Source organism: Balaenoptera musculus, chromosome 13 (assembly GCF_009873245.2).
Source record: "Balaenoptera musculus isolate JJ_BM4_2016_0621 chromosome 13, mBalMus1.pri.v3, whole genome shotgun sequence".
Taxonomy (NCBI): Eukaryota; Metazoa; Chordata; class Mammalia; order Artiodactyla; family Balaenopteridae; genus Balaenoptera; species Balaenoptera musculus.
The window spans coordinates 14,323,356-14,346,529 of NC_045797.1; the positions used below are offsets into that span (position 1 = coordinate 14,323,356).

At 43.9% G+C, this 23,174-nt stretch overlaps 2 protein-coding genes and 1 non-coding gene across 10 annotated transcripts in view; 1 reads left to right on the top strand and 2 right to left on the bottom strand.

The window, feature by feature from the left end:
* The window catches only part of IMMT (inner membrane mitochondrial protein), a 50,422-nt gene extending 43,768 nt beyond the window's left edge, over positions 1-6,654 (top strand). For all 7 annotated transcript variants that reach the window (XM_036872927.1, XM_036872922.1, XM_036872924.1 and 4 more), the window contains 4 exons: positions 170-393; positions 3,443-3,574; positions 4,555-4,684; positions 5,702-6,654. In XM_036872927.1, coding sequence (XP_036728822.1) covers positions 170-393; positions 3,443-3,574; positions 4,555-4,684; positions 5,702-6,315 — 1,100 coding nt within the window. In that variant the 3' untranslated portion in view covers positions 6,316-6,654. The remainder of the gene's footprint in view (positions 1-169; positions 394-3,442; positions 3,575-4,554; positions 4,685-5,701) is intronic.
* Positions 6,655-11,358: 4,704 nt separating this feature from the next.
* PTCD3 (pentatricopeptide repeat domain 3) overlaps positions 11,359-23,174 on the bottom strand; it is a 29,777-nt gene continuing 17,961 nt past the window's right edge. For both annotated transcript variants that reach the window (XM_036872975.1, XM_036872977.1), the window contains exons 13-24: positions 22,115-22,259; positions 21,389-21,439; positions 19,188-19,277; positions 18,911-18,939; positions 17,926-18,032; positions 16,934-17,012; positions 16,746-16,836; positions 15,091-15,176; positions 14,463-14,611; positions 12,920-12,961; positions 12,333-12,491; positions 11,359-12,040 (exon numbers count right to left, since the gene is read on the bottom strand). In XM_036872975.1, the coding sequence (XP_036728870.1) occupies positions 11,962-12,040; positions 12,333-12,491; positions 12,920-12,961; positions 14,463-14,611; positions 15,091-15,176; positions 16,746-16,836; positions 16,934-17,012; positions 17,926-18,032; positions 18,911-18,939; positions 19,188-19,277; positions 21,389-21,439; positions 22,115-22,259 (1,107 nt within the window). In that variant the 3' untranslated portion in view covers positions 11,359-11,961. The remainder of the gene's footprint in view (positions 12,041-12,332; positions 12,492-12,919; positions 12,962-14,462; positions 14,612-15,090; positions 15,177-16,745; positions 16,837-16,933; positions 17,013-17,925; positions 18,033-18,910; positions 18,940-19,187; positions 19,278-21,388; positions 21,440-22,114; positions 22,260-23,174) is intronic.
* Positions 13,409-13,544, bottom strand: LOC118906520. Its single transcript, XR_005022502.1, has one exon. It is a non-coding gene; the product is annotated as a small nucleolar RNA SNORD94 (small nucleolar RNA).

Sequence of the window (23,174 nt, forward strand, 5' to 3'; positions counted from 1 at the left end):
CACGAGCTGTGAATTTCTGATTACACGGCAGCCTCTACATCTCTTTTTAAGTGTCAGCTCCTCTTGGCTTTTCTTCCTAGCTGTTTAAATTACAATCAGTTGAGGCAAGTTACCTTGTATATGTATGATTTTGGTGAAATCATTAACATTTTCACGTGGTTTTGTTTAGCTGACAAGCTGTCCGCCGACGACCTAAACTCCCTGATTGCTCACGCGCATCGCCGCATCGACCAGCTGAACAAAGCGCTGGCCGAACAGAAAGCCACGGAGAAGCAGCACATTGCCTTAGCCTTGGAGAAACAGAAGCTGGAGGAAAAGCGGGCGTTTGACTCTGCAGTGGCAAAAGCATTAGAACATCATAGAAGTGAGATACAGGCTGAACAGGACAGAAAGGTAAAGAAATGAGCAAAACTGCCTAATGTTTAAAGTGAATCTAACTTGTTTGCTTCTAGAGGTAATACCAGCAGTCACTGACTTTAAAATACTAGCTGTAAGTCAGGCCAGCCCCCCTCTTGAATGGAACTTTGGCCCTTGTTCTAGTCAGAACTTCTAGGGAAGGATTGGTCTAGCAGAGAGCCTTTATGTTGAGCTGATGCAGGAGTGTCAGAAAGTAACGAGCTGCTGGCATCCAGGATTATCCAGCTTGCCTTTTCCCAGTGGAGCCTCTGTCCCCTTAAGCAGTGCTGAAAGAGTCTGTTGGATTCTGAGTATATTTTTCTCCTCAAGTGTTTTTTTTGTTTCTTTGTTTATTTGGGGTGTTTTTGGCTGCAACACATGGCCTGCAGGATCTAGTTCCCTGACCAGGAATTGAACCCGTGCCCCCTGCAGTGGAAGTGCTGAGCCCCAACCGCTGGACCACCAGGGACGCCCCTCTCTGCAAGCATTTCTAAGTAGTTAGTGGTGAAGCATGGATGAAGTAGCTGTAGTCTTCTGTCTGAGCACATCGTGTATTAAATAGGTGTCTACAGGCTGATTTGGGAACCTGACTACTCATCCTACCTTCGGGTTTTCTCAGCTGCACAGTTGACCATTCCCTCCTCCTTTTTTTTTTTTTTTTTTTTTAATTAATTAATTAATTAATTTACTTTTGGCTGTGTTGGGTCTTCGTTTCTGTGTGAGGGCTTTCTCCAGTTGCGGCGAGCAGGGGCCACTCTTCATCGCGGTGCGCGGGCCTCTTACTGTTGCGGCCTCTCCCGTTGTGGAGCACAAGCTCCAGACGCGCAGGCTCAGTAGTTGTGGCTCACGGGCTTAGTTGCTCCGTGGCACGTGGGATCTTCCCAGACCAGGGCTCGAACCCATGTCCCCTGCATTGGCAGGCAGATTCTTAACCACTGCGCCACCAGGGAAGCCCCCCTCCTCCTTTTTTAAAAAAATTAATTAATTTATTTATTTTTGGTTGCGTTGGGTCTTCGTTGTGGTGCGCGGGCTTCTCATTGTGGCGGCTTCTCTTGTTGCGGAGCATGGGCTCTAGGCACACGGGCTCAGTAGTTGTGGCGCACGGGTTTAGTTCTCCGCGGCATGTGGGATCTTCCCGGACCAGGGATTGAACCCATGTCCCCTGCACTGGCAGGCGGATTCCTAACCACTGCACCACCAGGGAATTCCACTTCCTCCTCCCTGAAGCTCTTTCTTCCCTAGGCTGCCAGACCCCACACTTGCTGGCCTTTCCCCCACCTTGCTGACGCTCCTTGGCTTCCTTTGCTCAGCCTCTCAAATACCGGTGTGCACTGGCATTGTTCTGAAACCTTTTATCCATCTAAGCTGCCTCCAGGTGCTCTTCGCTAGTCCTGTGGCCTTGAAGTTTAAATACTGTCTATTACTGACACTTATACTGCTGGCTCTGACCTCTGCCTTGGCTTCAAGGGCTGTCCAGCAGCTGACTTGATGTCTTCAGCTGGATTTTCAGTAGTCATTTCAAACTCAACGTGTTCAAAACAAATTTCTTGATTCTCTCCAGACTGTCTCCCAGCCCCTCAGCTGTTTCTCTCTAAATAAACCTCCATCCACTCAGTTGATCAAGCTAGAAATCATGCTCAGTTGTTCCTCCATCAGTTTTTGCATCCAGACCATTGACAGAGTCTACCAGCTCTGCATTCAGAATAAATCCCTAAACGCTCCACTTTTCTCTCTTTCAGTCACCACCACCTTAGTTCAGAGTATCATCTTAACAGGGTCCCTGTGTGCATACCCATCTTTCTATGTCTATTTACACAGGCAAGTGGTCCTTATAAAATGTATTCTCATCAGACACTATGCTGCTGAAAATTCTCCACTGACTGCCGACTGTATTTAATGTAAAATCCAAATTCTTAACTTATACCAAAGAAGCCCCTTGATCTCATTCCTGTTTGCTGTGAGCCAGGCTTCCCTTACTTCCCTTATTTCCCTAATGTACCAGGTACCTTGGGTCTTTTTGTTGTCGTTTTGGCGCCTTGACTACATCTTTTGCCCTGGGGTAGCCCTGTCCTGTTCCCTTCAATCTAAAGTAGAGTCTCTGTATTACTTTCCCTCATATTGCCCTATTTATTTTCTTAAAAACAAGTACCACAGTCTGAGATGTCCATTTTGCCTGTCACTGATTCCTCTCTTGAAATGTATACTGCAAAAGAGCGAGAAGTTTGTCTGCCTTGAGCACCACGGCATCCAAGCTTATAGTAGGCACTGCCTGGCACAGGGCTGGCACTTCATAAATATTTATGCACTGACTGAATGGATTCATTTATTAACTATATTGTTTCTGAGAAAAAGGAAGTTATGATTTCCAGGTAATTAGTATTAAATAATTTGTAATATGACCCATGGCTAATTGTTAGGCCAGACATTATAGGCTTTTCATAGTTTTGACTTGATTTGGCCTGTGTTGAATCTAAATTCATATTAAAATAAGCAGTTTCAGAGGAGCTTTCTTTGTTGAGAGAAACTGTGTTCAGTAACTGTCAGATACTTGTTACTTTTCTTAACAGTTCTGCATGGTAGGCCTTATTATTCACAGACAAGAAAATGGAGACTTAGAAGATGAATAATTTCCCTAAGGTTACGGTGGTGGTTGCGGTGAAGCTGTGTTTGATCCCAAGTCTTTGTAGTTAGTTCTGTGGTCTCGGATTTCTTGATTCTCAGGGGAGTATGTGATGCAGGAAATGAGTGTTTGCTTTGTACAGGAGGCAGCCTGGTGATATGGAAGAAACTCAAGTCTGGGGGTTAGAGAGACCCCTGTTTGGAATCTGATTTCGCCACAGCCATGCGACCTCGTTTGAGTCACCTTCCAACATTCAGCTTTCTGACTCATATGAGAACTCGAAATAAGAATGTGTTCCCATGCACGGCTCATCGTAAGGGGTTCTGGACGTGGAAGCTGCCATCATCGTGGTTACTGGTCTTTCTCTCTTGCTAAAAGCGTGTGTGGAGAATTGAGAATTCCTCATTACTGTACTTGGCTTCACAGGTGGAGGAAGTCAGAGATGCCATGGAGAATGAAATGAGAACCCAGCTTCGCCGCCAGGCTGCTGCCCACACCGATCACTTACGAGATGTCCTCAGGGTCCAAGAACAGGAACTGAAATACGAGTTTGAGCAGGTGAGGACCTGTCGTAAAGCATCGTCTCCCCTTCAACCTCCTTTTCCCCTTTACGTTATAAACAGTCTCTGCTTTCCTTCTAATGTGCTCCATGTCGTTCAGTCTGAGAGTGTGGAAGAACAGGGAAAGATTTCTAATGGTGCCTATCCTTGCTGGAGGGGGACTTTTGTATATTTCACATCTGCTCCTTTTTACATAAAGGTGTACCTATGTGTTACTGATCAGATGTGTTTTGTATTTATGTCCTAGTCATTTGGAGCCTTCAAAGCTTTAAGGAGGGTTGGTACAGGGGGTTTCAGGAATGCAGGTAATAATACTTGACACATGTATCGCCTGCTTTATCGCCACAAACTTGTGGATTATGTGGTAGTTCTGAGATTTTTATATTTGAGGAAACATCCCGGAGAGGTTAAGTTTGGAAACCACAGCAAACCATCAGGATACCTTTAATCATAATTAGTTTCTACTCAGCAAGTCATTTATAATATATTAACTTATTATTCTGTCTCACAAGAAGGGAATGAGGTTTTCCAAGTAAGGAAATCTTCCAGAAAATTGAAATTTATGCCAGTATGAAAAGGTATATTACTTTGAATTCTCTTTGATGAGTATTTTGAGAAAAGTGAACTCTTAAAGTGGAAGATATTGAATACAATTTAATGTCTGGGTGGCCACAGAGTTACTTTATTTTCTAAAGTTGTCATTTTCTCATTTTAATAGACTTCTTTCTTCCCCTCCTGGTCTTCTTCCTCTAATATTAGGTTCCACTGGTAAATTTGTAGAAGATGAACCATCACATATAAGCTTTAGGAAATTTTTGAAACCTTACACATAATGTAGGAGTTTCATGACACCTGTTTTGAGATGTTAAAGGCCCTCTTTACTTTTGGAGGCAGCAGTTACTGGAAGACTTAGTGGCCCGATAAGTGACATGCGCTGAGGTAGCATCACTTTTCTCTGTGCACTGTTTACCGTTTCAGGACCTGTCTGAGAAACTCGCTGAACAAGAATTACAGTTTCGTCGCCTCAGTCAAGAGCAAGTTGACAACTATACTCTGGATATAAACACTGCCTATGCCAGACTGAGGGGCATCGAGCAGGCTGTTCAGAGTAAGCACACGGGCCTCTTACAGCTAATTTCATTCAGCCCTACTTCTCAGGGTAAATTCTTGCTATGAGGATAATGGTATACGTGCATTGACATTAGGGAATAAAGATGCCGAAGTCCCTCTAATAAATTTTATTCATTTCTTAGAAAATTAGCCCCAGATTTAATAAGTTTGTAGTATAGAGAGTTGTGAGAAGAAATTTTAAAGGATCTAAAAATTAAACCTAAGTAACTTGAAGTTTTACTCCTTTTGTGACCGGCATGAGATCACCATTTACAAGGCGGTTTACCCAACACACTTTGGTTGTGTCTCACGTGCCCTGAGTGGAGAAAAAGGTCAGTGTGCTGCACGTTCGCCCTCCAGGCTCTGCTGTTGGAGGGTTACCTGGAGGTGGTGATTTGCTGGTTCCACCCACCAAATGGATGGTAGTTATGCTGAGGCCTCCATGTGCCACACTGGAAGGGAAATGCCCTGACAGTGAGGATGCTATTAATAAAATGGGTTTCTGTGGGATGTGATGGAATCTTTTTTGTCAGGTAAGCATAGCAATAGGCTAAGTACTCATGAAATTTCAAGATCCAGTAGTCTTCCGTTCCTTTGTAGAAAGTTTCTGATGGCCTTAATGTAAGTCTTGGCTTAATTTAAATATCACATTTCTTTCTCAAACATTTCTAAAGATAAATGTATCTGAATTAGATACCCTGCATTCTCCTAGATGTCACAGGAAGAAAGAAGGGAGACTCGTCTGTGCACATCCACCCTCCCAGCTTTCTCCACGGCTACAGTAAAAACAAGTCCTCAGCAGATTATGTCGTGCCTTGTTGCCTCGTGTGAAGAGGCCAGCTAGGAAAGAACGCACCATAAATAAGTGGTGGGCTGGGCTTGGAAGAGGCTCTCTCCAGCCCCGTCTTCCACTTCTGTGGAAGGTGCACCAGTTCTCTGTGTGTATGAGGACATAGTCAGGTGGAGAAAAAAGTCTGTCTTTGCCTTTTTTTTTTTTTTTTTTTTTTTTAAATAGGTCACGCAGTTGCTGAAGAGGAGGCCAGGAAAGCCCACCAGCTCTGGCTCTCGGTGGAGGCATTGAAGTACCGCATGAAGACGGCATCTGCAGACCTGCCCACTGTTCCCCTGGGCAGCGCAGTGGCGGCGATCAGAGTCGGCTGTTCCGACAGTGAATTTGCCCAGGCTCTAAGCGCAGCCCTCCCTCCAGAGTCCCTCACCCGTGGGGTGTACAGTGAAGAGACCCTTAGAGTCCGTTTCTATGCCGTCCGAAAACTGGCCCACAGGGTAGCCATGATCGATGAGACCAGGAATAGCTTATACCAGTACTTCCTCTCCTACATACAGTCCCTACTGCTGTTCCCACCTCAGCAGCTGAAGCCACCAGCAGAGCTCTGCCCCGAGGACACAAACACATTTAAGTTACTGTCATATGCCTCCTATTGCATTGAGCATGGAGACCTGGAGCTGGCAGCAAAGTTTGTCAATCAGCTGAAAGGGGAGTCCAGACGAGTGGCACAGGACTGGCTGAAGGAAGCCCGAATGACCCTAGAAACTAAGCAGATAGTGGAGATCCTGACAGCATACGCCAGTGCCGTAGGAATAGGAACCACTCAAGTGCAGCAGGAGTAAGGTCCAGGAAGAGCCTGGTAAACTCACATTTCATGTCAAAGGAAATCGGCAGTAATACATGAAGGGTTTGCAACAGGGTCTCAGAATTGCCTAGAAATGAGCAGGTTACAGGTACTGTTCTAAATGTTAACACCTGTTGCATTTATATTATTCCTTCTTGCTGTCATGTCAGTCAACTCCAGGAGCACTTTATTTGCAACTTGTGTAACATTTTCTGTTTTTCAGGTTTTACTGATCAGGCTTGTGAGCCAACCAAAATAATGTTTGCCATCACTGTTACTATTGGTTTTGCCCTTGGAGCAAACTGAATAAAACAAAAATTGAAAACTGAGTAGCTTATCCCTTTTCAAAAAGTATCATTTCTAGTTTGTTGTGTATATGGAAAATTTCCTTGATTAGCAGAAGTATTAGAAGTAGCAATTCCTGGGCGCTCAGAGTTTCCAGGCTGTGAACTGGGTTTCAGATGCCCTAGGCCTGTTCTTGGCTTTGAAGGTCCTGGTGAACTGACTGCTGCTGGTCAACCTCAAGAGTGATGTAAATATAAGCCAAAATGCCAGTATATTTATAATTGGAGATATATCATTTCCAGTGATTCAAAGGCACTAGAAATAGTGTGTATCCCAAACTTCGATTGCTACCACAGGGAAAAATTATATTTTATACTGGGACCCAATACACCCGCATGCACCCTTATGTGAATGTATACATGAAACAGTTTCTGGAACCATTGCTTCTCCTTTCTACTTGTGATGTACTGTGTTCTGGTCTGTGGCATTAGAAAAATGGTGTCTTCTCTGCCCACAAATTAATTCCACAGCCCTCAGAAAAGTTCATGGCTCCCAGTTCTGGAACACTGGTAGTTGACCTTGCTCCTTTCTGGTATGTTGACTGTGAATCTCTCCATTGAAGTAGGGGTGGTGAGCCCGGAATCTTAAAGGGATTCAATAATTTTGTGGTATATTTGAACTGGATTGCTGTAAAACCCAGAGAACTTGCTTACATAGTTCACTTCTCTGAAGATTAGAACAGTTGCCATATTGGATAAGCATTAACCAGTGTTTACCTTTCATTTTTTACTTCATGAAATTACCGTCAACATATTTTTTCAAAATCATGATTTTTTGTTGGTTTTTTTTTTTTTTTCTAAATTTATCTTATTTTATTTTTGGCTGCATTGGGTCTTCGTTGCTGCGCGCGGGCTTTTCTCTAGTTAGGGCGAGTGGGGGCTACTCTTTGTTGCAGTGCGCAGGCTTCTCATTGCGGTGGCTTCTCTTGTTGTGGAGCACGGGCTCTAGGTGTGCGGCCTTCAGTAGTGGCTCGCGGGCTCTAGAGCGCAGGCTCAGTAGTTGTGGTGCACGGGCTTAGTTGCTCCGCGGCATGTGGGATCTTCCCGGACCAGGGCTCGAACCCATGTCCCCTGCATTGGCAGGCGGATTCCTAACCAGTGCACCACCAGGTAAGTAAGTCCTTTTTGTTGAGGTTTATGTGTTCATAAACAGATTATTGAAGAGGCATTTTTATCTGAGCAACATATCTGGAAATCATGAAAAAAAGAGGGTTGTCTATATATTTCTGCAGGTGTATCCCAGCTCCTGATTGTTACACTCAAGTCTGCATGGCACTTGACGTTGTCCTTTGATTTGGGGATCCAGTGGTTCGTTTGGCGTCATTAACCGTCCTTATGTTCCTCCTAAGTGGATTCTTAATTCAACACAATACATCTAGTTTCTCTGACTGGAACACACACTTCGTGTGATGTCCTTAATCTCTGCAGGTAGAGGGACTCTTGGCACCTGTGGGCCATTAAGCTTTTACTAGAAGATAATGAGGCTGTTCTAAATTAAGCCTTTCTTCCCTTTGGAATAGCATGAAATTGTAGAATACATTAACTTGCAAAGCTGACTAACTTATTTGTCATGTTAGAAGTGTTCATAATTTTTATTTTACTCAGGAAATGTGTAAAACATTACAGATTAGGAGGAAATAAATTTCTCTAGGAGCCCAGGAATAACTTCCTTCAGATGTGATTATCTGAGCTCACAGGAAGCAAGCAATACTGAGCGGTTTATTTCCACTCTCTAAATCAAAATAACGAAAGCCACTGGCTTTCAGTTTTAGTATTCCTTTAGCAAACCTCCCCAACCCTCATTGCATATTGAGAAACAAGATGTTGAAAGGGGACTCTGCTTGTCCAGACCTTGATTTTTCTTCCTGATGCCCAGTAAGATTCACATCTTCCTGAGCTATCACTCAGCAACCCCTTAGGTGAAAAGGGTCTTTACTTGGGCCTAAAGAGCCTTTGCGTGCGTTCTCAGTTCTACCTTCAAGGAGGTGGAATCATTAAAACTCTGATCTTTGCCTTAATGTTTAAAGTTTCTAAATCAATAAAGAAGGAAAATGTAAACTTAGGCAGTCTCTTTTTTTTAAGGCACGGTACTTCTGTATTCCTGAGTATTGACTTAAACCCTCTGCTTTCTTAACAGGTTCTGCATAAAAGCAGTCTCCAAGTCCCAAATTAGTTGTAATTTAAACTTTTAAAGTAATTTGAACTCAGTGCAGAAGAACAGATAATTTAACATAAACGGGAAATAAAAAGTGGTTACATTTCAGGCAAATCACTCATCAGGTCCAGTGGGCACCATTTACCTGAACCAGGGCTCGGCTCAGCTCCCCTGGTTTCCTCCCTGTGGATGCATTCAGGGGCTGGGGGGGTCTGAGAAAGCAGAGGGAGCGTTGAGGAGGAGGGGCTTTGCCTGGCCACGCCACCCTTTTCCACGTGGGGTGGTGACACGGTTTCACTGCTTGGTCCGGGTTAGCTGTATGGACACTGCCCTGGGGTCTCAGGAAGAAAGAGGAAGGGGCTCTGGAGGGACTGGGGGGCACACGCCAGCAAAGGCGCTGCTGTCGTGGGAACAGATGGCGCTGGTATCGGCAAAGCTTAGGTTTTCCTGGCGATGAATTCTATCGTGACCTTCACTTCTCTTGGACGTTCTGAGTTTTCAAGAGTGAAGTCTTGCTGAGCTCTGTAAACTTGGGTTTGATGTCCAGTGTTCCTTCTAAAATCTTCTATAAAGTCCACAGCTATGCAGGTCAGCTAGACAACTTTTTTTTTTTTAAATAAATTTATTTTACTTACTGATTTTTGGCTGTGTTGGGTCTTCGTTGCTGTGCGCGGGCTTTCTCTAGTTGCGGCGAGCGGGGGCTTCTTGTTGTGGAGCATGGGCTCTAGGTGCGTGGGCTTCAGTAGTTGTGGCGTGCAGGCTCAGTACTTGTGGCACACGGGCTGAGGTGCTCGGCAGCATGTAGGATCTTCCCGGACCAGGGCTTGAACCCGTGTCCCCTGCATTGGCAGGCAGATTCTTAACCACTGTGCCACCAGGGAAGTCCAAGGACAGTATCTTGATGTTGAAGGTGATCATATGGATGATGGTTTCTTTGTCCAGGAAAGGCCCTAGACAACATTCTTTTACAGGTTAGGCTCCTTCCTGGGCCAGGCTGGAGACTCCTTCACCCCCCCCTTTGTGTACCTTACATTTGCTCACTCCATGTCCTAGCACACTGCCTTCATCAACCGAATAAAATATGCCCATTTCTCGGGTAAGTTGCCACTCTACCACTGAGATCTAATCTAAGTGATTCTGTAAACCTTGCCCTGCCCATCCACACTCCTGGTGACTGCTGTCTCACAGCACGTCCTTTTACCAGCAGTAAAATAATTTACATCACCATCAGGTACACTTATACGTGTTTATCATTATGCATACATCTGTGGTGCTGTAAAAATGTCACGAAACTTTAACGTATGCAATGTACTTAATTTTCTAATCCATTTCATTAAAATATTCTAGTCATCATCTGCAAAAATTGATCTCAAACCCTGCAGTTTGAAAGACGTAAGACAATCCATTTTATAAGAGTACTCAAATGTTCTATTGGACCAAAACCAAAATTGATAGGTTATTAACTTCGGCATAGAAAAACAGAACACCTTATACTATTAGAGGCTAAAGAGAGAATGGAGACCAGTCCTGCAGGCCTTCCTTAATTTTTTTCTGAAAAGCTGGAAGCACTTATTTTGCCCAGAATCGGAATCTGGAATATCTGTAGCACAGAGTTAAGACCACATGGCCACATCATCACCCACTTGGAAAGTCCACGACAAATTCATGTGCCATCAGTCCAGATGGACCTTTTCCCCATCAACGCCATAGCTGCAAAGCACGATGCTGAGGATTGTTCTCTGGCAGGATTCCCCGGCAATGGGAAGTGTTCTGCATCTGTAAGGATCGCACTGAATGGATACTCAGCCCAGAAGAATCAGCCATTTCCAGGTGCTGATGAACCAGAGGGAAGGGAGGGGCCGAGTTTACAGAAGCTTCCAGGTAGCCAAGTTCTCTTTGCAAGTTTTAAGGCAAGATCAGAGGCTAATCTGCCCTACCTATCCCTTTTGCTCATCTGCTATGTCAAGGGGCTACTGGGGCGATGCACATGAATACTTAAGTAGCTAGTTACTGTCATTTCCCCTGCCCTCTTTCTTTGTGTCTCACTTAGAATCTATCTTAAATTCTGGTGATCGAGGAGAAAACATACGAGTCAATACTTAGGTTTCTGAGGATGTATGACTGGGTCCTGGCCAGAGGATAGCAAATGGAGATGGGGACAGGCACATGTCACAGACACATGTACAATACAGCAGCCCATAAATGGCAACCCAGGCAGGGTAAGGATGAAGTTGCTCATCTGAGAACTCCTGGGATGCCTGGGTAAATCTGGTGATCAGATTATGAGCTAAGCAGCCTGCGCTAGAAACCCCCGAGAAGCTCCTGCAAGCCTCACAAGTTCCTGTTTGCTTCCCATACCACTTTGAAGTCGTAAGAGAGGCTGGAGTAGAGGTTCTTGACCTACTCGATTACCAGCAATACACAATCATGTCAAGTAAGACACTTCAATCCTCTTGTCACCACATACATTTAGACCACTTTAAGTACAGCACAACTGAAGAAGGTGCCAGCACTCACACAGAAAGGGAGAGATGAAACACTCCTGTGCAAGCCCCAAGCCTAGTGGGAGACTATGGGCTATTTTATAAAAATAATGGAAATGCATACATATGTACCTTGGTTACAGTATTTACAGTCTTCATCTTCCCAGCTGTGCAGCCTAAACTCCTGACGTCGTTTAATCAGTTCTAAGATGAATAATTTCCCACATATAAATATCCCTGAACTTGGCTACTACTGACCCAGCACCAACTGTGATGTAATTGTACAAAAACTTCCTTTAGACGCTTTCTGAGTTGGAGGAAGTGTCAGGTCATAGCATCAGCCAACAAAGGCTACAGTCCCCAATGGGGGAGGGGCAAACCACACTGACATCAGCTGACAAACACTGCAGTTGTGCGGAGCTTAAGAACATCACAACGTGTGTCCAAAGAAATGAAAATGGTAGTGCCCCTTCTGTTCACATGGTAACCCTGGCATGGATGGTTTAGTTCAGGAATTAAACGTAAATAAGCGTTGTTATCAAGATTCACCAAATCTGTATTCTCTTGTTTTCTTCACATTACAATTAAATACTAACGTCTCAGTTCTCAAGTGTAATCACAACAGCCATGCTAGGCCACAGGAGCTCCTGATTCGACCACTTTTATTTGCCTTCGCCGACGTCATTGTCACTGTCACTGCTGCTGTCACTGGTCAATGCAGTTAGGTCTCCCAGGGCTTCCCTGTAAGAAAAATAAATGGGAGGGTTACACTGCAACTCAGGCTTGGGGCTGGGGAACTCTGCAGCTGCACTATAGCAACAAAGGAAAAGGTTCCAACCAGCAAATAAACCTATAGGCCTCCCTGACTTTTATGACAAACGAAAAATATCATGAAACCAATACATCCTGACTTTCTGCAAGGAAAGGAAATTCAGGGGGTAGAAAGCTACAAACATCTGAATGGGCAGACAGACAAACGGTCTGCTCCATTTTCATAACTTTCCTTGATGGTGATGATACAGGACCCACTTACTTCTGCTCCTGGCTGAGGGTGAAGTCAGCCATTAATCTCTGGGTGAGGCTCTCACAAATAGGTAAGCTGAAGGCACCTGCCAGCTTCACTATCTCAATGGCCTGGGCAGGGCTGCCGGATGCTTTTGCACTGCCCATAAACTCATTCAGCAACTCATTCCTGTAAAAGGCAAAAATGTCAACATTCCCCAACTAAACCCCTCAAAGATTTACATACAAAATCTAGTATCTTATAAAGATCAGTCATAAAATCCTCAACAGTAGCTTTGCAGACAGTTACATGAAGTCTAACTTTAAAGGGCCAAATAGATAACGAACACTGATTGGTTCATTATGCCTTCACTGAGGATCTAGCCAATGTATCCCCAGCGTGCTGTGATCACTGAGCACAGATTAAAAAAAAACAGTGCTTGCCTCAGGATGCCTTAGATGGTAGGAGTGACCGATCACCTACTTGCCTAACAGAAAAGTGCCCAATTGCCATGGCTGAGGTATGTGAGGAAATTCCAACCCCCTTCCCGCAATAAGAGTTAAACGCATGTGGCTAATCCAGGATGTACCCAGGCAGCCCTGTTAACTTGAACTTACCTAGGGATCTTATTATGTTTCCTGAAAAGCCCCAGCATTTTCCTGTTCAAGATGAGATAGGAAAAAGATTATGAATACTAACAGAACAGAAGGCAATCGAATGACCATAGCTTTTCTCCTGGACTCAGAGACCAAGTGTCCTTCCTAACAACCAGAGAGGAAGCTCCTGAAGACACACGTCTGTGAGCTCCACCAGCTCCCAGCCCTGTCTTCCCATCAGAATCACCCCAGGTGCCTCAACCCCCTCTTCCCAAACTTCATATATGCACATTACGTTACAAATTTCAAAGGCAAATCTGCTTTGTTGCCAGTGTTGAGAATTGCTGGGGTACATCCTCCTCCAGAGAGAGGATCACTTCAGTCCCCCCAGGGAGGGAATGTATGATATTATGTGGGCAGTGGGAAGAGAGGGACGCAAATACAATTTGATCTCTCTTCTCTTACAATCCAGTGTGAGTTCAGTGTGTCCTATGATGACGTTATGAAGAGCAGGCTCAGATTCAGGCATCAGTCTCATGTAAGTGCTTGCCGTCATCCTGCCACACGCAGGACAAAGGAGAAACACGTACACTCAGCTCCCATGATCAGCTGAGGTCCGTACCCCTGCGCCAATCATCACAGCCTGGTTCATAACAAGCGTGTGTCACCCTGCCCTCGTCGACAAGTCCAAGTGTCAAATGTTTCTCAGCAGCTGTGTAGCCGGCTGTGTGATTCGCCACCAGCTACGATCAGAGGAGGCAGCAAAGCCTTTACCAGCCCTTCCTGGAGAGAGCAGACACCCACACCGTGGACTGACCATCAGGTTCAAATTAAGGTCCTCGCTAGTGAACAGCCAGGCACTGGCTCTTAACACCAACACACGGTTATATCCAAAACAATACACATCGGAACCACCCAACTGTGACCGCCCCTAGCAAGGACTCTTCCACTGACTTCTCCGCTTTTGGAAAAACCACTATGCATAAGGTCTCTATTCACAGTTAAACACCAGAAATTAGTATGTGAGTGAAGTGCTGAAGCACACACAGAACTAGAATACAGTGGCACAAACCAAAGACGGGTTCTAGTCAAGGCCAGGTTTAGTAAACACTGGTAAAATGCCAGTTTCCGGAAGTCCCAGTACACAGCCCACATTTTAAGCTGGGGGGTGGGGCGGAGAAGCATCCAGGAGAGGACTTGAATAAACCAAATGACCAAAACGTTTTCAAAATTAGGATTCTCTGATCACTCTGTTCTACTTAAGTGAACGGAGAAGTGACTTGCCCACGAATACAGAAAACGAAAATGGAAAGAGAATGAGCCCACTGAACCACATCTTCTCTTAAACACACCATGTATACTGGTTCCTCTTCCCCAAGTTTGCTTTTTTAGTTGGTATTTGGAAATTCCTATAGAAAACTCAGTACGTAGAAAACTCGTTTGTCTCCTGATAAACTACACAGTATACCGCCAAATTAAAGAAACTCTAATGACCAGGGTAAAAGTTCTCTGAGATCCAAGCACAGATGCTTCCAGTGACACGTGTGGCATGTACTGTACTCACCAGGCTTCCTGGGTTCTCCCGGCCCTTAAGAAGAGGACGGCTATGTAGTTCAGAGAGCTGGCCAGCCAACTGGGAGCCGTCTGTCTGGCATCCTGGCTTTCATAAGTCGATTTGATATCTGCAGCACAGTCAGCAAATGCCACCTGCAGCTGAGATGCTCTGAGAGTCAGCAGAAATGCCCAACTGGTTTTATGAGAATTTAAGTTCAGGAGACTCCATAGGACCATTAAAATTTTTAAGCAATGCATTTTACCGTGGGAACACATCACTTGTACAGCACACAGTAATACAGTATTTAAAAAAAAAAAAAAGCAAAGCACTCTGCCCTGGGGTAATAATGGGATCAGCCACATATTTCAAATCCAACTATGGGTTTTCTTTTTAGAGAGAAATTTAAAAAAAAGGAAGAAGAAGGCAAGCTGCTATTAATTGTCAGGATTGAGAGGATCCATTTTCATGCGGCTTGCTTTGGACTAGAGGAATAAGACTGACTTCAGACGGCAGAGTTCTCCACAGTGATAGGCAAAACCATGGAAATGACCCTCACCGGGCCGTCAGTATTAGAGGATACACTGGGTAGTATACATCTAACAACGACAGCAAAACCTGAGTGTCAACACAAGCTTACCTCTGGCGGGTGCCGATCCCTTGCCATGAGCATCAGAATCTCTTCTTTAAGGTCATGGCGAAAAGTATGACCGTATTCTTTACTATCTTGAAACAAAAAAGAACAGAGTGAGAAGTGATCACTGGCATGTAAAACCAAGACTCTTTGGCTGACCTCTGTCCACTGTCAGCAGTCACCCACATTTTTTGGGGGGGGTGAAAACACACTGCTGACATGTATTCCAGGATTCCAGAGAACTAGCAGGATGATTCATGGTAGGAAAGGACGAATGAGCAGTGAAGGCCAGCACCAGTAACGTGCTCCCAGGCAAGCGCTGACACGGCACGCGCACCACTCTCCAGCAGCCACCAGCTCTACGTGGTTTTACAGCACGTGGGAATCGTCAGTAGTCCTTGCACACGATCATTAGAGCAGCCTTGTAAGGTAGGAGGGCAGGGCTGTAGTCTCTGTCTCAAGGGAACTGAGGCAGACAGAAACTGATTTTATGATGAGCCACCTAGTGGATGAGATGCAGCATCTTCTGCAGCCAAGTTACACACATAACCACACACACAAACCCCCAGTCATGGCTGTTTCCTAGAAACCTGAGTGTCACTGATTGGTTAGCTTTTTTTAAAAATTTATTTATTTTATTTATTTTTTAATTTTTGGCTGCACTGTATCTTCGTTGCTGTGCATGGGCTTCCTCTAGTTGCGGCGAGCGGGGGCTACTCTTCCTTGCGTTGTGTGGGCTTCTCATTGCGGTGGCTTCTCTTATCATGGAGAATGGGCTCTAGGTACTCGGGCTTCAGCAGTTGTGGCATGCGGGCTCTAGAGCGCAGGCTCAGTAGTTGTGGCTCACGGGCCTAGTTGCTCTGCGGCATGTGGGATCTTCCCGGACCAGGGATTGAACCCATGTCCCCTGCACTGGCAGGCGGATTCTTAACCACTGTGCCACCAGGGAAGCCCCTGGTTAGCTACTGAAGCACAGTGATGCAACATGGTATAGAGGAACGAACGGCACAGGCTTTGGGGGTTGATATTTTGGGTGTCCCAGGTAATTAACACTCATGTCACACAAGTGCACAAAACCCAGCCTTTTCTTGTCAGAAAGGAACTAATTTAGGTCTTTTCCACTACACTGTCACTCATGCAATCCAATATGTAACATGAGCAAATGACCCTGAAGTAGACCTCAACTATTGCATTCAATTTAGTCAAAAATGGAAGTTTTTGGGACTTCCCTGGTGGCACAGTGGTTAAGAATCCGCCTGCCAATGCAGGGGACACGGGTTTGAGCCCCGGTCCAGGAAGATCTCAAATGCCGCGGAGCAACTAAGCCCGTGCGCCACAACTACTGAGCCTGCGCTCTAGGGCCCACGTGCCACAACTACTGAAGCCCTCGCGCCTAGAGCCCATGCTCCGCAACAAGAGAAGCCACTGCAATGAGAAGACCGTGCACCGCAACGAAGAGCAGCCTTGCTCGCCACAACTAGAGAAAGCCTGCGCACAGCAAGGAAGACCCAAACAAAGCCAAAAAATAAAGAGTAGTAATAAAAAAAAAAAAAAAAAAAAAAAAAAAGGAAGTTTTCTTCCCTAACAATGTTAACATGCTTGTTAATCAAAACATAAGACAATAAAATGAGATGTGTCGGGACACATAAGCTGAAACTGACCTTTCCAGATCTGAGGAATCAATTCTAGCCGATTGGCCACATCTAATGCTTGGAGAAGATCTATCAGTGTTTGGGAATGTGGAAAGAATACCTGATTCAGAAGAATAAAAATACATTTTCAAGTATTACTCAGCAAAGACACCCACAAACATCTACAGTGATAAATGGTAAGTAATGAATCATCTTACTGAAGGTATCAGGTCCTTATACCACTTCAAGGTGACATCAATTTGTTCCATTAGACAAAGCAGACCAAAGAACTTGGAACTGTAATGGAGAAAGAAAGCATGTTTAGTTTAAAATCCGTGCTTAATAGGGGAATGATTAAATTACAGCACAGTCATATAATGACATTACACAGAATTTAAAGACAATAAGTCACACACAATTTCCAGTTACACAGGCCAATGCTTGACCCAGGAGGTGCTGCCAACTGTGCTTTCCAGACTTCCCAGTTAACACCTTCTAATCCTCCACCGGTCACTGATGCCACCTCCTGGTTACACTCCCAGCTCATGGTGAGGAGAGAGTGGATATCCTATTCATTTTAAAAGCGTTCAACGTAAAGCGAGGATTTGGACCACATAGAAGAGAACCATCGCACACCTATAAACAGGCTGCCTCCTTAAGTTCTTGTTTTTCTCTGCTTAAAAGCAAACCCATTTAAGGAGTCTCTTTGGGCTCCAACATGTTCATCTTCAAAAACAAATGAGGCTGCGGTGAAATCTTTAGGGACCCACCCTCCCATGAATTCAAAAACATAAAATAGGAGGGTTTACAGGGAAAAGATATATGGATTTAAAGTGTTACAGGGACGTCCCTGGCAGTCTGGTGGTTAAGACTCCACGCTTCCACTGCAGGGGTTGCGGGATAGATCCCTGGTCATGGAACTAACATCCTGCACGCTGTGCGGTGAAAAAAACAAAAAACAAAAACAACAACAAAAAACCCCAAAGTGTCACAAATAAAAACAGCTTAAAAGATACACAGCAGACATCTCAGTCTGACAAACCAGTTTTACCACTGCTTGACTCTTCAAGTGTTCAATTAACTTACATTGTTAAGTCAGGGTCAAGCTGCCTAAAATCAGGCTGCCAACAGCCTCCCACTTGCAGAACTGACTACTGGTTGCACACAGGTGCCCCGTTAATGCAGAAGGATACATTTCCAATACACTTACTAATAGAAATTACGCCGATGATCGGGTCCAATGAATTTCCGGTTCTCTCCAGTGTTTAAAAGGTCATGGACCTGGTAAGCAAGTTCTAGATCTCTGAGAGATGAGCACTGAAAATTTACAAGTAGTAAATAAGCATCATTCTGCGATCCTTATCAGCCAGAGTGGCTCATTATATAAAGAAAAAAAGTACAGTTACCTGTGGAAACATCTATGCTGATTTAACATTATTACTGGTTGACAGCAAATGAATTACAAGAAAATGGGGGGGAGGGAGGAATCAAAACAAATCACCAAGTTCTGTGAAATTTAAAACAAAATAACCTTAATCTAGTAATTATACCTATATTTAGTAACTATATGAAAACACCTGGTTGCCATGCACAAGACAGCTGGAGTGCTCACTCCAGCATGACTACACTGGCAAAAAACCCACGAAATAACTCCAAAACCCACCCACAGAAGTCCTTCCCTCCTGTGAAATAACTGTACTGCTGTCAACAAACAAGATAACATGGAAATGAGTCTGGACATGCATGTTTGAATAACCAACAGAGAAAACCTGGAAGGACACACACTAAAATGTAAAGCAATTATCCTTAGGGAATAGGATATGCTAATTCATTCTGAAACTGCTTGAAAATTTTTCCTATGATTAGCATGATAAGATGAAAAACCAAACTTAAAAACCATCAATTTAAAAAGTTACCAATAGGCAAATATGAAATACTCTGAAACCTTACTTTCAAACCTTACTTTCTGAAGAAAGGTATGAAAAAAGATAATGTATACAATAAACACAGGGCAGGAATGTTGTGATTTTGTAGAGATTTTAGAGGAATAAAAAATTAGAACTAAAGACGTGAATATAAGTAAGAGTCAGGAAGTGAAAGAATCAGGGAGAATCCCCCCACCCCCGCAATGATGAATTTAGGAGATGGATAAAAGAAAAAAGGAAAACAAAAGTTAAGCGAGAAATTGTACTTACAACCCTCATGGCTGACTGAAAAAACATATCTGAAAATCAAAGTTCACAAGAGCCTTGGTTACTATGGATAAACGTTTTCAAGTCAGTAACATTAATAAAAATCCTGGCAACAAAACTGGTAACATCGGCGTAAAAACTCAGGAGAGGAAGCAGAGGAAGCATACAGGTTCCAAAAATTACTAAGCTAAATTAAACCCTGTCCTCATCACAAGGCTCTAAGACCTAGCAGTCAGGAAAACGGGGCTCTCTGTCTTATACAAGCAATTTCTGTACATACCGTCATCCGGGTCCTTTGGAGAAAATTTCTTTCCCATTAATTCGTTCATGATGTCATAGATGATGAGGGACGATCCTTTTGAAGGGCTTTCTGCAGAACAAGAAGGCAACTGGGTTTTCTCATGAGTCCACTTCCTGTACAACCACCGGGTGTGCAGAACTAGTCCTAAGGCCGCATTTCTCCTTCCTCCACCCAAGGCACGGAGCTGGCTGGGCACATCCCTGCTAGAGGAACGAGCGCACCCTCTGCACAGAGAGCAGCTCTCCCCAAGACCCGGGGCAGTTACAGGGGCTCCCAGCAGAGGCTCTACCCTTCCTTCTTAGGCTCCTCACAAGGTCGACTTGCATTGAAACCGGAGACAGACAGACCCTCACTAAGCCTGCATACTTAGAAAACAAACATGTTTTTGCTAATAAACATTTGTGCTCCTTTTAAATATAACCAGGATGAGAGCCAAGAAAAAGAAAACTGTAGAATTAAAACGCACCTATGACATTTCCAGTTAAACATTTCACATTATTAATCCACATCCCTTCCCCACCTTATCCATATGCAAGCGGTAATATACTTTCCATGACAGCCCAGATGTACTTTTGAAGTTCAAGCATGTTTTCATTTGTTAGCAATCCTAATTATTCTATTAGTTTTATAATAACCTATTTTATATGTATCATTTCTTCATTATTTTAGGCTTTCTCCTTTGGGTAAATTCCTAGAAATTATTATTACAGGCAGCCAACTTATATCCCTCAGACACACCAACACTCCTCCCCCCACGGCCCTGGGTATTACTTAGGAAGCACAAGTACCAATGACTTTAGTTAGCAACCGAACCAAAGTGATATGTGATGTTGAGGAGAAATGGAATAGGCTTTGGGGTCAGAAGTAATAGTTTCAGCAAAATGACACCAAAGTTGAGTAAAATTTTGGAAGACAGAATTACCATGGAAACTGTTTACCTGTTTTCAAGATAAAGTCAGTTAACTGCCCTTACTTCCTGATAGGTGAGAATGTGAATTTTGTAAAACTAGCCCTCCAAAATAGATAATCAAGGTTTTCTGTTGTTTTCACACGTAAAGTCTACCACAGGAGAGAAGGACTAGAATTGTCATTTCTGAACCCAGAGGTCCTTCCTCAGATTGGGGAAAATGGTTAAGAACCAACAGACTGTGAGCGCCTACTACCTGCCTTCCAAGCACAGGACAGGACATTGTGCATAATTCATTTCATCATTACACTGTGATGGCATCACTCAAGTAAGGTATCCAGTTCCTTCTGACACAGGTGGTAAATGGTAGAGGTGAAATTTCAACTCAGGTGTGCCCTGCTCCAAAGTCCATTCAATAGAGCACAGCTGACCTAAAACTAGGTGACAAACAGAGCCTCAAGGTTCTCCCATGAGGTTTCAAAATAAGGTCACTGTGGAGCAGCACTGTCCAACAGCTTCCTGCAAGGATGGAAACGTTCTGTACCTGCATCGCTGAACACGTTAACCAGCAGCTACAAGTGGCCACTGAGCGCTAATACAATGAAGGAATTTTAAATTTTATTTAATTTTAATTAAATAGCCATGTGTGGCTAAGTGGCTACTGTATTGGACAGCACAGCTCTGGAGAGCAAAAGGAACTACAGTTTCTCCTGACCAAAACTGTACACCATCCTTTTTTAAAAATAATTAATTAATTAATTAATTAATTAATTCTGGCTGCATTGGATCTTTATTGCTGCGCACGGCTTTCTCTAGTTGCAGCGAGCAGGTGTTACTCTTCGTTGTGGTGCGCGGGCTTCTCATTGCGGTGGCTTCTCTTGTTGCGGAGCTCGGGCTCTAGGTGCATGGGTTCAGTAGTTGTGGCTCGTGGGCTCTAGAGTGCACGCTCAGTAGTTGCGGTGCACGGGCTTAGTTGCTCCGCGGCATGTGGGACCTTGCCGGACCAGGGCTCGAACCCGTGTCCCCTGCATTGGCAGGCGGATTCTTAACCACTGTGCCACCAGGGAAGCCCCACCATCCTTGTTAGTATATTTAATGACCTCCCTCCCCTCCAGCTCAAGTTTTACATCACAAACAAGAAGTTACTCCCCTCAAGAATAACGTTTTGCTCAGGCTGTAGACAAGGTTATTTTGTGAACTGTCTAGTCTTAATTCATAAGCAGTGAAGTTAGCCTAATTTCTACATAAATTAGTAGCATAATGACATACATACCATGTTGATAAAACAGCTGAATAATATAGTGATACGTTGCAAGCGAGGGTTCTTATGTTACCAGGTACATAGAGGAAAAAAATAAAATAAGTCATACACAGCTATACAAAATACAGCCTACTGAGGCACACTGAACTAAAAACATACTAATGTTGGTATTTAAGTAAAAGATACATTTCGGTTCCTCTGAACAAAGACATTTGCTAGCTCATATGATTAATGTAAAGGTGGAAAGGTGTCACAGAGATAGAATTCCTCTTAGAAAGTCCAGACACCTATTACAGCCAATGCACAATGAGTTTCATTTAAGAACACTAAAGCATACTGAAATGAATTGATTCCCAAAACATCCTTCAATAAAGTAATTACTGAAAAATATACAATACACTAGCACACAATTGGGTTCAAATACTTAATTATGCTAGAAAATGTCACGAGTTTAAAACCAGCCAACTGTAGGAGAACAATTCTCCCTAGAATCAAGAAATCCATAAAAAAGTACCTAAAATACTAAAAGAATGTAACTTCCTATAAACAACACAAAGATGATAAAAGAGCTCCCATCATAGTAAATACACGTAATTAAAATGTGCCGAATGGTGGAAAGGAAATTCCCAACACACTATGTAAACAGCAAAAGAGTTTACAGTCTCTTTTTTGCTTGTCTGGACCTGAAACCTCTGGTCAGCACTGTCTTCAGTGAGGGACACTAGGACACATCCTCACCTATTCCAATGGCTTTCATTTCCCGTAAAGTCTGTAAGGCTGGCAATTTTCCAAATGCATGAAATCGTCGGAGACATTTCAGAATAGTATTAAAAGTCTGTAGGTTGGGTTTCACGTTCTGTGCAACCATTTGTTTCAGCAGGTCCTAGGTGAATCAAAAGCAGGAAGTCTTTTTTATGCCTGGTAGGTAATTTATCCAATAAACTAATGTAACATACTAAAAAAGACTTGGGCTCTGTGCCTATGTTTAAAGTAGATTAATAAATACATCCCCAATTTCAGAATTATCTAGTAACTAGCAGGACCAGTAACACTGCCCCTTAGAAAAGCCCCTCCATCAGTTACCCTGACCCCACGTCATCAAGGTGTCCAACTGTCTTTAGCGGCCTAGTGAGTCTGAGACTGAAGCAAGAGAGCAGACTAGAATGGATTGCATTTTTTCCTTTTTTACATGCGCAGTATGGTAATAACACGGTTTCTATTCCTGCCACTTCAATCCAGTGATTTCAATCTTTGTGTTGCTGCCGTGGGCTTTCTTTAGTTTTGGAAAGCGGGGGCTACTCTTCATTGCAGTGTGCAGGTTTCTCATTTCAGTGGCTTCTCTTGTTGCGGAGCAGGGCTCTAGGCACGTGGACTCAGTAGTTGTGGCTTGAGGGTTCCAGAGCACAGGCTCATCAGTAGTCGTGGTGCACGGGCTTAGTTGCTCTGCGGCATGTGGGATCTTCCCGGACCAGGGCTCGAACCTGTGTCCCCTGCATTGGCAGGCAGATTCTTAACCATTGCGCCACCAGGGAAGCCCCTCAATTTTTTAAAACTTAGCTAATAAATTTTTTCAATAAATGTGTCTCATTTTAATGAAAAAACCATTATGAGAAATAAGTAAATAAAGCAACCCAGGTCTTCCTGGATTCGAGCTGTATGCTTGGGTCACATGTCAGATACACCTACGTAAACTACACGGTCGCTGGAAGGGTGTGAACAGGTCACCATGAGCTGAGCGCCCAGCACAGTGACTGCCATGAAGATGTTCAGTGAATGCTGCCTCCAGCCCACGTACTCC